At 36.7% G+C, this 15,682-nt stretch overlaps 1 protein-coding gene across 1 annotated transcript; it reads left to right on the top strand.

The window, feature by feature from the left end:
- Positions 1–392: 392 nt before the first annotated feature.
- LOC106662485 (protein yellow-like) lies at positions 393–12,817 on the top strand (the record flags this gene model as incomplete). The annotated part of the gene is given in 6 exon segments (XM_024228185.1): positions 393–573; positions 2,575–2,744; positions 2,807–2,930; positions 4,565–4,828; positions 4,886–5,169; positions 12,202–12,817. Coding segments are annotated over 6 exon segments (1,245 nt in total). The 3' UTR covers positions 12,475–12,817.
- Between the last annotated feature and the right edge of the window lie 2,865 nt (positions 12,818–15,682).

A 15,682-nucleotide genomic window follows, 5' to 3' on the forward strand; every position in this document is an offset into this window, starting at 1 on the left:
AATTCACGTTTTAATGAAATGGGTAATTAGTCTTTGTCTGAACGGTCATAATCGGTTTACCGACATGTCTATTATACAATAGAACATGTAAATTGTAGATAACCTCCGAGGAGATTGTCTCCGGTGTAAACTATATAAACTTTTCGATAAAAGTTAAAAGGTCGTCATATAATTGCATGCTTTCGGTTGTTTTGTGATACGCTTAATATTGCGTGTTATTAATATTGAAACCGATAGGAGAAAGGTGGAATTTTTTAATAAGTTTGATACTCAGGAATCAAGCCAGGGTTCATGCACCGAACTTGCGCTATAAGATCTTGAAATTTCTTTCTAACTCAAATAGACATGCTTCCGACATTAAACTAATTTGAAATTTTTTATTTGAATTTCAGTTGTTGGCGGTTCTGTTGGTACTGACAGCCGAGAGCTGTCTGTCTGCACAGATGGATGTCATCCATAGCTGGCGGAACGTGGACTTCAATTTCCCGTCTTCGTCAACACGAGATGCAATGTTGAGAACGGGCAAGTTCATACCAAAAAACATCGCAATCATCGATGTGGATGTGTGGGAAGGTAAAACGAACCATTCATAGCTCTGAAAATAATTAATTGCAAAGTGACAATAAAATATGGTTAAATAAAAACATCCTCAGCAGTTTTTCAAATAACATTCACACATCCCTTAAATCCCACTTACAAAAGATAGAACTTATTATCAAGTTATCCACCATAAATACATGAGATAAATGCAGTGAGGTGAGACATACACCTCAATAGTACCACTATTGAACTTGTTGCTTTGATTTCAATCTCGACGGAAAACGGAAATGTTCACACTATCTAGATAAAAAGATAAGAACTAAAAAGAAGACCAGGATTCCTTTTTCAACTACTAGAAGGACTTGCTTGCTTTCCCGTATATTCAGTCGTCCTTAAAAGGACAATGAGGATCTTTAACGGCACCTAGCCTATTCGGCCTTATCGGAGGTTTTCATTTTTAAGATGAGAGCTGACGAACCTCCACAGACGACGGTGTTACTGCCGCAGCATTGGTATAGAGGCAGCTCAGCCCCGAAGGCCCAAGACAACCTCGCTCCCCTTGCTCATTCCGAGTCTATCAGAAGGACTAAGAAAACCATCATCATATCCCTTCTGACTTGTTCTCAGTGATACCACGAAGCAATCCAACCTAGGTATAGGGATAAAAGAGGCGGCCACGAAGCTTCTGCACCTCGACCCGAATAGATCTATTCTGCTCTTCTGTTTTTATAAATTATTGCCAGCTTCAGGTTGTTAATCAACCATAGCCTTGCCAGTAGCAACTTTATGAAGTGTAGGGTCTTCCTTGCGGCTTTTCCACGCCTAGGTGCAAAAATCTGCACCTACATAGACCGTCACAAAAACATAAAACGTGTTCTGCGGTCTCCTCTTCTTCCTGGTAGTACCTGCACAGTGTTTCTTTTATCTGTGCTCTTATCTGATGCATGTGCCTTTTTCTTGTTCTTACCTCCTGTAATTCTTTTGTAAGTCTTACGGTAGTACTCATGCCTGGGGTAGGGGGGGATAGGGATAAGAGAGGCGTCATGCCTGGGATATTGTTCCATCAGGTTTTGAACTCATTAAGGATCCATTTTTGGATATATCATTTTTTGTGGCAAGATATTGGCCAAATAGGGTTCGGGGCCGAGAGAACTCGCATCGACTCCTTTTTTAGCTAATATGTCCTCTTTCTCATTGCCTCTATGCCCAGAATGTCCAGGGACCCATGCCAAGGTAGGGTCATCGGTGTCACTGACTTCTGACAAGGCTTCCATACAATTCCATATGCTTTTTGCTTTTACCTCGCAAAAGGTGCGGCCTGACTGTCAGAAAATTACTATCTTCCTAGAATGTGTTCCTAGCCTTTTTATTTCTCTAGAAAAGTCTTCAATTGCTATGATGTCAGATTGCAAAACTGTAGGGTATTTACCTAAGTTTAAAGTCAGTTCGGACTTCGGATTCGTTGGATTGGTAATTGGCCTTCAGAGGTGTCCCTCTAGCCCAATCTTTCCTTTCTGGTATAAGTACTTCGTACTTGTTGGCCAAATTATATTTTGGAGTAGTGGCATCTGCCTGAATCTCTTTAAATCTAATCTAACCTAAACTTAATACAAACAATTGAACTAATGTTTTTTTTCTTAACCTACGCTGTTCCATAGACGGAGACCCCCAAAAAACCGCCTTGGTAAAATGTAATGATGATAAATAAATGTGGTAGAACTGTGAGAAATAAATGATACAACTGTGGTAGATAATTGTTATAGAGGTATGATGGATGAGTTTGTGATTAATAAAAACAACATGACTATTCCTTTATATATCAAAGAAATTCTTAAATATGTACTTAAGTTTAGCCTTCTTTGGTGTAAAAAAAGAATCCCGGTCCCCACATTGATAACTGATGTTGAAGTGTTGTTAGACAAGTGTAAGGTAACTTAAAAAGAAAATTTGGAGGAAAATTTGTAAATAAAATAAATAATTTCATGAATCATGAAAGATAGTTTTATGATGCTGATAACTGATAATTATGTTTAGGATTCAACGGAGGAGCACAGAAGATATTCGTGACGATGCCCCGGTTGAAGCCAGGCACCCCTGCAACTTTGGCCAGCGTCGGTTTGACGGGAATCTTGTCGCCTTATCCCGACTGGGGCTGGCACAGGGAAGGCTATTGCGACGGGATCACCTCAGTCTTTAGGGTCGAGGTAAAAAAGTTTTCTATTTTATTGTTCGATGTTCAATTTTAAAACCACCTCTTTGATTCCAGGTTGACCAATGCGGCAGGCTGTGGGTCCTGGACAGCGGGACAATCGACATTTTTGAGAGCCAACCAAAAATGATCTGCCCTCCGCAAATCCTTGTTTTCAACATGAACGACGATACCCTCATAGGTTATTTTAGTCTATTTTACAAAATTGTCTTTTCACTGTACAAAAAATATGTTACTACCGGATGGATTGATTACCATACCATACCGGATGGATTATAGAAGGCGAAACTAACATTGTATAAGTTTTTCATTCAACATTTATTTTTTAAAGACATTCCTGAAAAATTTAAAAATTCCGAGCCTAAGCGGTACATCGATTCCATTCTCTAAGGAAGTCAAATATGTAGGGGTCAAACTAGAACAACGGCTCTCATTGAATCACCACATCTAATCAATGTGGCAAATATCCAAAATTGTCTACCAGCTGAGGATTAAAACCCTAAAATGATCCTATGGCCTGGGTCATAAGACCAATGTTGACATATGGGTCGATGGTTTAGTGGACCAAGACTGGCTGAAGCGATCAGGCTGTTAACTGGCACTCATAGACAAGCATGCCTAGTGTCACTGTGTCCATGAGTACAACGCCAACTGCGGCCTTGGAGGTTTGTTTCCCACTGGGGTCGCAATGTCTTTTAGCATTGAAGTTCTTTAGCGTGCGCATCTGGCAAATAGGCCTTATCACACGTTTAGATTATCAAATTAGGAGCGACTCACCTCCGCGCACGGAAAATCTGCTTAACCGTGAGGCTCGGTACATCCTGCAGTAATGCCGACTTCTCCCGCTTCTTCCGAGGGGGTGGGTTAACATTGTGCACTCAAACGTGTGCCGCGAGTAAAGGGATATCCAAAAAGGGGTCGAAATGCATCGACAGAGTCTCCTACGCACTCCCTAGATAGAGAAGACAACTCGGGGGTTGCAACGAAGGTCATACGCACAGGCGTTGGTGAATGGCCACCCGGCCTTGGAGGTGTAGTTAAACCTTCCACTGCTCCACATTCTAATTCAAGGAGCAGCGGCTCATTGGCGCTTAAATTGATAACCATCCGCAAAGATAGGCCATGTCAACGAACAATAGAAACTGAGCGAGAAGATAAAGGCAGGTACCATACTAGGCATGCCAACCGATGCCACTATTACAAAATATAACTCGAACAACAAATACGATGTACTTACATCAGAAAGAGAAGAGTGGGCTAAACGAGCACATCTAAAGGCCAATTACCAATACAGGGAGATGCCATAGGTTACCAACCGATGCCACTACTTCAAAATGTAACTTCACTAACAAGTACAAGATACTTGTTGATTCAAATTGATTTACACAAGAAAGGGATGTGTAGGACAAAGGAACATCTCTGAAGGCCAATTATCAATACAGGCAGATGTCATATTAAACATGCCAACCGATGCCACTACTCCAAAATATAACTTCACCAATAAGTGCAAGGTACTTTTATGCAAGAAAGGGAATAGTGAGCCAAAGGAATACCTCTCAAGGCCAATTCCTACTGGTAAACCGACAGCTCAAAAACGGATAAAGGTACGGGAGCTGGAGGATTCGGGATGAGTCCGTAGACCAAGCTGTCTATAAACTTAGTTAAATACGCTACAGTTTTCCAGTCTGAAATCATAGCAATTGAACTTTGCGAACTTTGAGTTCAAATCCCGCTCGTGACACTTGCTTTTTCATCTCAATGAAGACCTTTGACCAAAAGTATAATTTATTAAAATATTTACTGTTCCGTTTTCAGGCAGATATCGGTTTCCTGACGATGTTATCGATCCGAAGTCTTTGCTAGTGACGATTGTCGTCGACACGAGAGATGCCACGTGCGAAAACACTTTTGCCTATATAGCCGATGTTGTTAGTTATAAATTGATCGTTTTTGATGGAAGACATCAAAAGTCATGGAGAGTGAGCAACAACTACTTCTACCCTTACCCGCTCCACGGTGCGTTCGAAATCGCAGGAGTGACTTTCGACCTCATGGACGGGATACTCGGTCTCGCTCTTGGTAAGAAATTTCGTGAAAATCTTAAGTGGTGATTTCATGGATTTTCATTTGTTGCAGGCCCCATGTACGCAGGAGACAGGAGACTGTACTTCCACAGCCTGGCTTCCGTGAGGGAATCTTGGGTGGCCACGAGTGTTCTGAGGAATTCTTCACTCTTCACCGACGGCAACGGTTCACCTTCGTCTTTCCACGTTTCCCAGTACACGAGGCCGTCACAATCCGCGGCGCAGGCGATGACAAAATCTGGGATACTCTTTTTCGGCCTCCTTTCGCAAAACGCGATTGCCTGTTGGAACTCAAAGCTCTCGTACACGAAAGACAACATTATCACCGTCGCCCAGGTAATTTTGACACATGAGAACACTGCGTGCGTTTCCTTTCGATTGCAGGAAACAGAACCCACAGAGTTCACTTACCTTCCATCGATTCCAAATACACGAATTATCACAGTATTTTATAATTGTAAATAATATAATTAGTCTACTCATAACCGAACGTGTAGCAACCAAACGGCATGTATACGTATACCTGTATTTACAAAAAATAATAATAAAGATACGCTTTTGTTGTACAGCCCCGGTTGTATTGTTTGGTGGAAGATGTTATGTTTTGTAAATAAGTGTTAGTGTAATAGAATTGGTTTTGGTAGAGCTATATAGTGTTGGTGAATGTATATCAACTGCAGGAGGATCGCCTTCACGGATGACGGTGAGTATTTTAGAAACATTACTTTATGCTTTTCGCTACTTACTGGTTCAGGCCATCTGCTATTTAGTATTATACCGAGTAATTTTTTATAAACTACCCCTTTTATTTTTTAATTAATTATTAACTGTCTTACATAATTTTGTATGTAGAATCTCAATCTGAAGTTGAACATGTTATTCGACGTACGTCTCTAGGGCGAAGTAACGTACTCTTTTAAGATAAGCAATTTTGCATGAAGGAATTCGATTCTAGAACTTTTTTAAGATTTGGTTTTATTTAAGGCACTATTTTTGTAAAGTGCTTCGTTTAAGAGGAAGATATTAAGGTTTAAATTAACTTCACTTCATTAACGAGAAGATCGAAGTCATGATAGCTCAAGTGGTAGAGTAGCGGCGTATCAAGCCGAAGGTCATGGGTTCGAATCCCGCTCATGACGCTGACTTTTTTATCTCAACTAAAAACCTTAATTAATTGAAGTTTAAATTAACCTAGCAACCACACGATTCAACACGACACACAAGAATGACGCATCTACACGGAAAACAAACACTTTGAGCCCTGAAGATGATCTCAATAAAGATCGAAACGTTGGCATGTCAAAGAAAATGTTTTTTTTAAACCTACGACACACCAGACCGCACCTCACGATCTCCAAATAATGTTGTAACCACAGTTATATATTTTCATAAAGGATTGGAAAATGGAAGAACGTTGAAAAAAAGAATGTGTTGATGTCACTGGAATGAAGTTATCATTTTAGTTTATTCTCACTTCATCTCTCACTGTGTGAAATTAATAACAAAATTATCAATTCGTTTGATCTAATATTCAAAAAGATCGATAGGAAGATAGGAAAGAATTGATACCTCTTTAAGGCTCAACCCATAAGCCCTGATTTTATACGTTGCTATTGGCATGCCAGTTGAGGTACTTAATAGAATGCCAGCACTGGCGACGTCAATGACGGACAGTAGCCGTTTACGCGGTTTTGGTAACTGACATGCAACTTTAGGTAAACTTTTTGACTACTGGCCATTTCTGGCAATTAACTGATATTCGTTTACATTGTGCAAGAAGTCAAAACAGCTGACGGCTCTCCTTTTGAGGTTTGGGTGCGCACACTGCCCAATCCTTAATCCAACGGAAAATCCTTGATTCTCAATTTTATATATCAAACGCAACTACACATACAGACTTAAATATTCCTTTCGTTCAAGATGAAATCCGTTCCCGGAAATTTCACAAAACCCTCCTAACCACCGTAAATCATCAGCATGTCCCAAAACTCTCATCCCGACGTTCAACGAGTGGCCACAACGGTCTCCAGATCTGAAGATTTCTTTCTATGCGCAAATTAAAACTGTGGTTTACCAATGAAAATCAATCACTACTGTGGCTTAAGTAAAACGGCCTTTTTAAAAAGTCCTACAAAGTTGCTCAGCCCTGAGGAAGTTCCGTAAGTCGAATACAAAGTTTCGACTTCCGATTCAGATACTACATGAAGAATTATGTAAAGCTTATCAATTTATTTAATTAATTTTAAAAAAATAAAAGTGGTGTAGTTTATTAAAAAAAATCAGCCGGTTTGTATACGCTCATTGCATTTCACCCTTGCATTTATTTCATCTACACTCACCTCGTTAGTTTAATAAATTGTAATTATTTAACTTTAGACCAAAAACTATAAAGCTGGCTTGTACATTAATAGAAATATAACAAAGTTTATCTAGACATTAGTTTCGATGGAAGAAATTAATAATAAAAATATTGAGAGATAAACTCAGTTTGCTAATGTTTTTCGTTGTGCTTGTTGTTATTGTTTTTACTTCAAAAATTAGTGTCCGAGTGGATTGAGGTCACGATAGCTCAAGTGGTAGAGCAGCGGCGTATCTAGCCGAAGATCGTGGGTTCGAATCCCGCTCGTGCCAATGACTTTTTTATCTCAACTAAAAACCTTAATTAACAGTAATACTTTTCATTACATTCATTACTATATTATTCAGGGTGATAAGCTACTCGTACGATTAAGTTGGTCAGGCTCTTCTTCACCTCAAATGCAGCAAAAAAGTTGTTATGAAGTATGTACTGATTCTCAACCCTTTCGCAGATATTTAACATTTTATGTATTTTTTTGTAAACTATCTACGGTTTTCGTCATAAATCTGCTCGTAGCTTTTAACCTATTCTTTTTTGGGAAAATCTCAAGATTAAATTTCCTCTGGAAAAGTTCAATTTATTTTTTGGTAAAAAACAAATATTAAACCTTTCAAAAAAATGAAAAAATTTAAATTTGTAAAAACAAACTAAATTTGCAACCTCATTCGGAAAAAATTCGTGGCGGAACTTAGCTAAATTTCATAACAGCTTCTTCGCTTAGTACGCTTTCTAGCTGTAAACCATTTTCTTTAATTACGTCGAACCAAAATGAAAAGATTATGCCAAATGGGAAAAAAGTGATGACGTTGTGAAAAAGAGGCAATGGGGTTAATCTAGTAATTCAATTTTTTGTCCTGGGCAGAATTTATTTTCCGACTTTAACTTAATATAAAAACACAAAACAGAAAGAAGAAAACTGAAACAAAACACATAAACAAGAGACAATAAACATAGCGAACAATCAAGGGCAGAAGAATTGGACAAAATAACTACACTAATCGCAGAAAAAAAGAACAACAATACAAAAGTTGTAAAACCCAACTTTAACCTAATAAAAAAGAAAAAAATCAACGTAATTTGGTTATTCATTATATTTATTGTCTCTGTTTTAAATGGGTTTTTTCGGATTTTTTTGCGCTTTTTTTTATTATGTTAGAGTGGGGTTTTACAACTTCTGAATTGTTGTTCCTTTTTTCTCTATGATTAGTGTAGATATTTTGTCCAATTCTTCTGCCTTTGGTTGTTCACTGTGTTTATTATGTCTTTTCTATGTGTTTCAGTTTTCTTCTTTCTTTTTTGTGTTTTTTTATTAAGTTAAAGTTTTTGTTTAAAAAAATGTTGAAATGTTCAAGAGCTACGAGAGTAGATGTATGATGAAAACCATAGATGGTTGAAAAAAAAATAAAATGTTGAATATCTGAGAAAAAGGTTTTTTATTAAGTTAAAGTTTTTGTTTAAAAAAATGTTGAAATGTTCAAGAGCTACGAGAGTAGATGTATGATGAAAACCATAGATGGTCATCATCGGGCCATGTTTCATACGAACTTTTTTGTTGCATTTGAAGCACCAGACGAGCTTTGTCGTACGAGTTCCGAATCACCCTATAATAACAAAGAGCTGAGCATCAGATAAATTTCACTCATCAGTCATGTTTTAATTTGACTTGTTCTTTATGGCAAGTTCCACATATTTCATCTGCACGCACATCAAAGCACACAATTTTATTTATTATCCACAATACAATTTAGCGATTGACTAAAGTAATGTTTATATTTTTAGGACAACGTTAAGCTGCAATTCCCGACCGGCCTCAAGATAAGGAACGGCCACCTCTGGGTGTTGACGTCAAGATTTCAAAATTTCATATCTGGCCATATTAGCAGATACTCTGCCAATTTCAGGGTGTTGGTCGGATCGTTGTCATCGCTGACCCAAGGAACGTCATGCCATTACCCGGCCGACAGTTATGATTTCAATGAGCCGTCGACAGTTTTCAACTACACTTATTGGTCACCATTTAACCATTACCCATTCATCAAATGACGCCGTGTCCGCTTGTCCCTTATGGAAAGGCTCGTCCTACTGCTAAAAATCGTTCGAAACGTTTTGAGCGAATTCCTACCATTTTAAATTCTCGTTTTTCTTTATTTTCCGTGGACCATATGGATGTGATGGATAAAGCCCAATTCGATACTGCCTTAGTGCTTGCGAGCTTATTTTAACGGGAAAATTCATTTTGGAGAACCAATAGTGAGACTTCACTTTTAATAATTATACCTATTACAATTGCAATTTTATGCGACCGCGAGGATGTATACTCGACTTGTAGTAGGTTGTGAGTTGAAACTATCGTGTATTTTTCAAGTGCCATACCACTACGATCTACCTCTACCGTTACAATTGAAGGATTATACTTCGACTAATTAACCTAATTTCCCTTTTTACCAATTTGTACTCGGAAAGGCACAAACGGTAGCAGACGGATGCTAACGGATTTTACTAATTTTAAGTTGAACCGAACTGTTATTTATTGCATCACTACCAAGACTTGATTTTGTAAGGGGCAAGCCAAATGATAAAGTGTTAAGTATAAATGGTAAACTAACATCGTTACTTTATTATCAATGGCATTAAATAACTGAACATATGAAATGAATGTTTTGCATGCTAATGTTTAAGTGCATATAGTCATGAATTTGTTACCAGTAGGTTCACCTAGATCAAATAAGTATTTAAAAACTATTTATAACTCATATATAGAAATGCCTTGAGACTATCTATTAGAGAATATATAATAATTTTAATGAACAAAGAGCTAATATATTTGTACCAATATGTATTTTTTGTACTTTTTTACTTTTGTTGATTTATAAAAGCATATTTTTAATATTGTTAAAGTTGTTCAAATAAAACAGCAAACACCAGTCAACGGTAAGTAATCGCTGATGTACAAATAAATCATAAATATTGAAAGGTCTTCTTTTTTGTAATAAAAGTCATATACAGTTTTGTAATTATAATATCAACCCGCCTCAACTTATATCGAATACTCTAGGGGGAGGGTGTAACGTCCCGAGAGTAAAAGTAATTATTAGCGAGAATGAAGTGGATTCGACTACGCTCTGGGGAATATCGAGTACTCTGGAGTGAATCAGATTTCTATGTTGTTATCGGGTGTTGTGTTTGTTAATTTATAGGAATGTAATTTATTAGCGTGAAAGGAAGGGTTTGCTTAACCCTGCCCCGAAGAATATCAGGGGGTGTGTGTCTGGAGAGTAAGTTATTAGCGAGAATGAAGTGGGTTCGACCACACCCTGGGGAATATCGATTACTTTGGGGAAAGTGAACATAACCGGACTACTATGTTTAATGTTTAATATCGTTGTATTTACGTTAATTTATAGGAATGAATGTAATTTGTTAGATTCACTAATTTCGTGGTCCACTTGACCAAGTAATAAATTGATTAATTAAGGTTTTTTTGGTCGAGGTGAAAAAACTCATAAGGTGGGGTTGAGGTGGGGAGTTGATGTCCGAGTGGATCGAGGTCACGATAGCTCAGGTGGTAGAGCAGCGGCGTATCTAGACGAAGGTCGTGGGTTCGAATCCCTCTCGTGCCATTAACTTTTTTTCATCTCAACCAAAAAAACCTTAATTAATCAAGTAATTTGTTAGCTTGAATGTGGTTGCTTAACCCTGCCCCGAGGAATATCGCATTCTCTGGGGTCAGTGTGTGACGTCTGGAGAGCCAAAGTAATTTATTAGCGAGAATGCAGTTTAATCCCGCCCCGAGGAATATCGAGTATTTTACTCCTATGTTTATATCGGGTGGTGACGTATATATATGTATTGTATTTTTTGTGTATATTCTGTAGTTGACAAACTGAGGTAGAAACGAGAGGCTAATATTTTAGGATTTCGACGTAACATACATATAAAAACAGTCAGTAACAAGATCCAGACGTTCAAAGGCCTGTAGTTTAAAACGAAATCTCATGAACCACCAAAAAAAGAAGTTCCATAGATACCTTCAGCTATTTGTAAGTCCACAAACCTCTCACATTGTATACATACATATATCGAATGTATATAAGTCGTAGATTTACAAAAGTAGATCCTATCCCACTTCTGATGTACATTTGAGAAAGGGCAATAGCAGAGAGAAAGAAACAGAGAGACGGATGTCTTCGTCAAGATTGCCTTTTCTTCCGAATCCGTTATTAGAGCAATAAAACAAGTAATCCGTGTCTTTACATTTCAAAACGTTTATTAACTAACATTCACAAAGCCGAAGTCGAACACTCCCACTCCAAAGCTCGCTCAGTCTGTACGGACTATTTGTATCTGACTTGTGACCAACTGTCCAATGTCACTCAAAACTACCCCATAATCATGTCGACTACTGAGTGAATACCCTTTGTACATCACCCGCTATTTGCAACCCTCCTAGCAACTACCCTCTGGCTGCAGTATATTCCTGATCTATACTTTGAATGATCACTAGCGTGACCTCTAGCGTCCAAAGAAGACACGAAATGTGCATTTCGACCTTTACACATCCTCATTCTTGTTCAAGACATTTCATACAATAATCTTTATACTATTAATTATTAATTAGTTACGCAGTTACTAAACAAGGAAATAACTGTCCTAGTTGCATTACATAAAAATAGAAATACGTAGTGTGTTTACGTTGAGAGTGAGGTTATCTTGGAGATGTTTAGGCATAGGCGAAGAGCATCAAATAACCAGAACTGGCGAGCTGATACACGCCATAACGATCATGATGTCTATTCCCTTTTCTATTCTGTTCAGTCCCATTCATTATGAATTCTATAATCTGTGCGTTCATCTTTTATTCAATTTTACGTATTTTAAAAATTTGAGTTGACGCATTTATTAACAGGGTAAAACAAAGTGTTCATTTTGTTCCTTTCCTTTAATATTATTATTTTTTATTCTTGCCAAACAAACTATGCTTTTAACAATATGAAAAAAATTTATTTCAGAATAATGAGACATTGCAGTTTGCATCGGGGATAAAAATACGTAACGGTCGGGTCTGGGCTCTTACTTCTAAGCTGCAGAATTTCATTAAGGGAGCAGTACTCGAGACTGGAGAGAACTACAGGATATTGACAGAGAAAATCGAAAATCTGACAAAAGGCACCAAATGCAGGCCCACCGAATTAGAATCTAGCCCTTCAGAGCAGTTGTTCAACAATTATCGATCCAGCGCTCGTTTCAGTCAATACAGCACCTACAAACAAAATCATCACTGAAAAAAAAAATGCCAAACATTTATCTTGCGGTGAAAAATTTAAAAATAAGTTTTCTTCTTAATCCATCCCCTTTTTGTACTTTTATAATCCTGTTCTTACTTTACATTTTAAACATTAGAAAATAAAAGTTCAATATTTCCCCTTAAAAATATCATGTATCACGTTCACCAAGAAAGTGCCATAACCTTCATGACACAATATTTTTTTTATCACGTTCTATAGTGTAATGCACTTGAAATTATATTTATTATGCTTTTCCGATTTTTAAAAAAACTGTTTATTGTATTGTGCGAAAAAAATTTGAATATGTAAATTAGTATTTGTTAATAAAACTAGTTTTTTTACAAAACTGGATCGTTTTATGTATTGCTTTCACGATTGCATAACAGGAGTTCATAACATAGTCATACGTAGTAATTATATCTGTTATATGAAATAAAAAGCATTTTTTCACCTTGGCCGCATACCCATCCACCAACCGTTAAGCATTTCTTCAACTAAAACGCTCAGTCAAGCAACATGAAAAAGAAATTATTGGCTTATCAATCATAAATGTAATTTCTTTCCACAGCTTACCTCTATCCGAATAAATTGATGGTTTCATCTTGATTATGTGGTTTTATATGCGTCTTGGACGTCTCATGACAAAAGTCTAGGAAGCGTTACGTAAACATACATGTGTAATTTGTTCAAATGAACATCCCTCGCCATTCAGTAAGCATTCTGAGATTTTTTCTAACTTTTGGGGAAAAAATCATTAAAGAATTAGTGAAAGACGCAAGAGAAGCATTTCAAAACTGAAAATTTGTTCTTCAAGAAACGAACACTGGATCACGGTATGGACTTGAAGAAAAAAAAGCAAATTCAACCTCCAAATTTTCGACCTATTTTAAGATCCCAACAGTGCCAAGGACAGGGTCGGTCTTCAAAGAAATTTGAAATCGTATGTGAAAAACTTATGCCAATTTGTATACATGTTTAACATTGTTCTGCTCTGATGACCTTAAACGTCAAACGTCGAAAGCTTGTCAATAACAACTGAATTTTTCATCAAGTACTGTGATCAAGAGTATTCATGAATAGAAAAGTGGTCGATACATACACCATTCTTCAAGAAACTTTGTTTTGATTATTTTTGTAAAAAGGAAAACAAAGAAGGAAAAAAATTCTCCATGTGAGTGTTACAACTTTCAATAAGTCATGACCAATCATAAACCACTGTAAATCACGCCGTTCGCAAAAGCTGTCTGGAAGAATAAATTAAAAATGTGTTTCGCCGAAAAGAGAAAATATTGAAACACACTTTCTCTCCAACACACCGCTACAATCGTATAAAACATTTATATGCTCTATGATATACCTCTGGGCTCTATTATTGCTTTTTACTCGATCAAATGCCTTAGGCGGACCCTATACTAACAACATTGCACAATAATTTTATTGTGCAATAGTATTGAACGAGGAAACTTAAATAACCGTTAGGGTTGATAGCGGTCAGAAAAAAAATTATTGAACGACATCTTTATCCCAATTTATCACGCAATAATAATATTATTAATCGTCAATGTTTTCTTGGAGCAAGACCTGGTGTTACAAGATGGCAGGCCAAAATTTGTCTGCAGTTGTCGGGTAAGATTAAAACATATTGTGCAATAAAATTTAACTCGCTGGAACTTTTGTTCAATCATCGATCAAACTTCAATACTAACCCTAACGGTCAAAAATATTGCGCAATTCGTAATATTGCGCAATAAAATTGATCGTCTAGGCCTTTTACTTACAGTTTCTTTTTATAAAACTGACAAACCGCATTAGTTGCGTTAACTGATTTATTCTTACTTTTTTAAATGTTTCCTTTACAAAGTAAAAAAACTTTTCTGGCATTAGTACTGACGTCATACCACATTCTATATATTCTAATAATTTGAATTATTGTGTTTGTTAAGAATAAGTCATTAATCCTTTCAAATAACATTTTTGCAACATAATAGTTCACAAATGACCTGTTGAAAAGCATACTGATTGAAAAATGACATAAATTTTAACATAAATGCAATTGACATAGACTTGCTGGTGGTGTGATATCTTTAAATTATGTGTAGGAGAAAATATGACTTCTTTTTTGGTAAATGAAATGCAAGTGATAATGCAATAAATAATTCATTAAAATATAAATATCCTCTCTTTTCTTTATACTATTGCTAGCCTCTCTGTACCTCAAGGCCTTGTATATTATGGTTAAAATAACGCAAATACAGAGAAACAAGATTTAAAAAAAATGATAGTCTGGTTTGCGTTCACCCCAGAGTACTCAATACTCCTCAGCGTTATTTAGGGAAAACGCCCATTCACGCAGATAAATACATTTATTCCAAAGTATGACATACATTAAGGTACAAAGATCTATATACAATTAAAAGTATTTATGGTCTGAGATATCGCATGAGCAATCTGTGCCCGTTGCTGGGTAAGGTCATTCAGAATGGTTTAGTTCTTTATTTTTAGCCTGTTATCATTGGTTTGGAGTTTTCCAGGAATTGGTTAGTGAATTTACAATTGTAATTGATCCAACTTCAGGATTCACCTTATTACCTGTAGTATATACCACAGAAACTGCAGGTTCTGTTATACTGCACTGTGCTAGTTATAATATGTCGATATTTTTTTTAAACATAGGTTCACAACAGCAGAGGCCATATCAAACCACAGTGCTGTTTTTTGAAAAAAAAATTTTTTTTGAATGTCAATTTCGAATGCAGGACCGCTGGAACAAAACTCGAACCTTTACCTTACAGTGATGAGCACCATGTCAATGCCTTAACCTTTCCAAGTTGATAATGAACTAAAATATATAATGTATCAAGTATTGAAACAGAGATCTGAACTGTTTTTGTTACCCTGAAAAAAAGAACAGAATATCATACTATTTGATTCACACTGTTTGTTGTAAATATGTTCAAAAATGGGCATAGTGCACTGGTATAGGGTCTCCCTAAGGTATGGCAGAGATGGATATGCAAAAAAAATCTAATTTAAGATTTCATTTTTACAATTATCACTTCCCCTTTATATTTAATTAATTAGTCTGTCACAAATGTGCTACATTAAATAATTTTGCTTTTTTACAGAACAATGACACAGTGAGGTTTACATCTGGGCTTAAAGTACGCAACGATCGCGTCTGGGTTTTGTCTTCAAATTTGCAATA

Source organism: Cimex lectularius, unplaced genomic scaffold (genome assembly GCF_000648675.2).
Source record: "Cimex lectularius strain Harlan isolate CLEC.00 unplaced genomic scaffold, Clec_2.1 scaffold170, whole genome shotgun sequence".
Lineage (NCBI taxonomy): Eukaryota > Metazoa > Arthropoda > Insecta > Hemiptera > Cimicidae > Cimex > Cimex lectularius.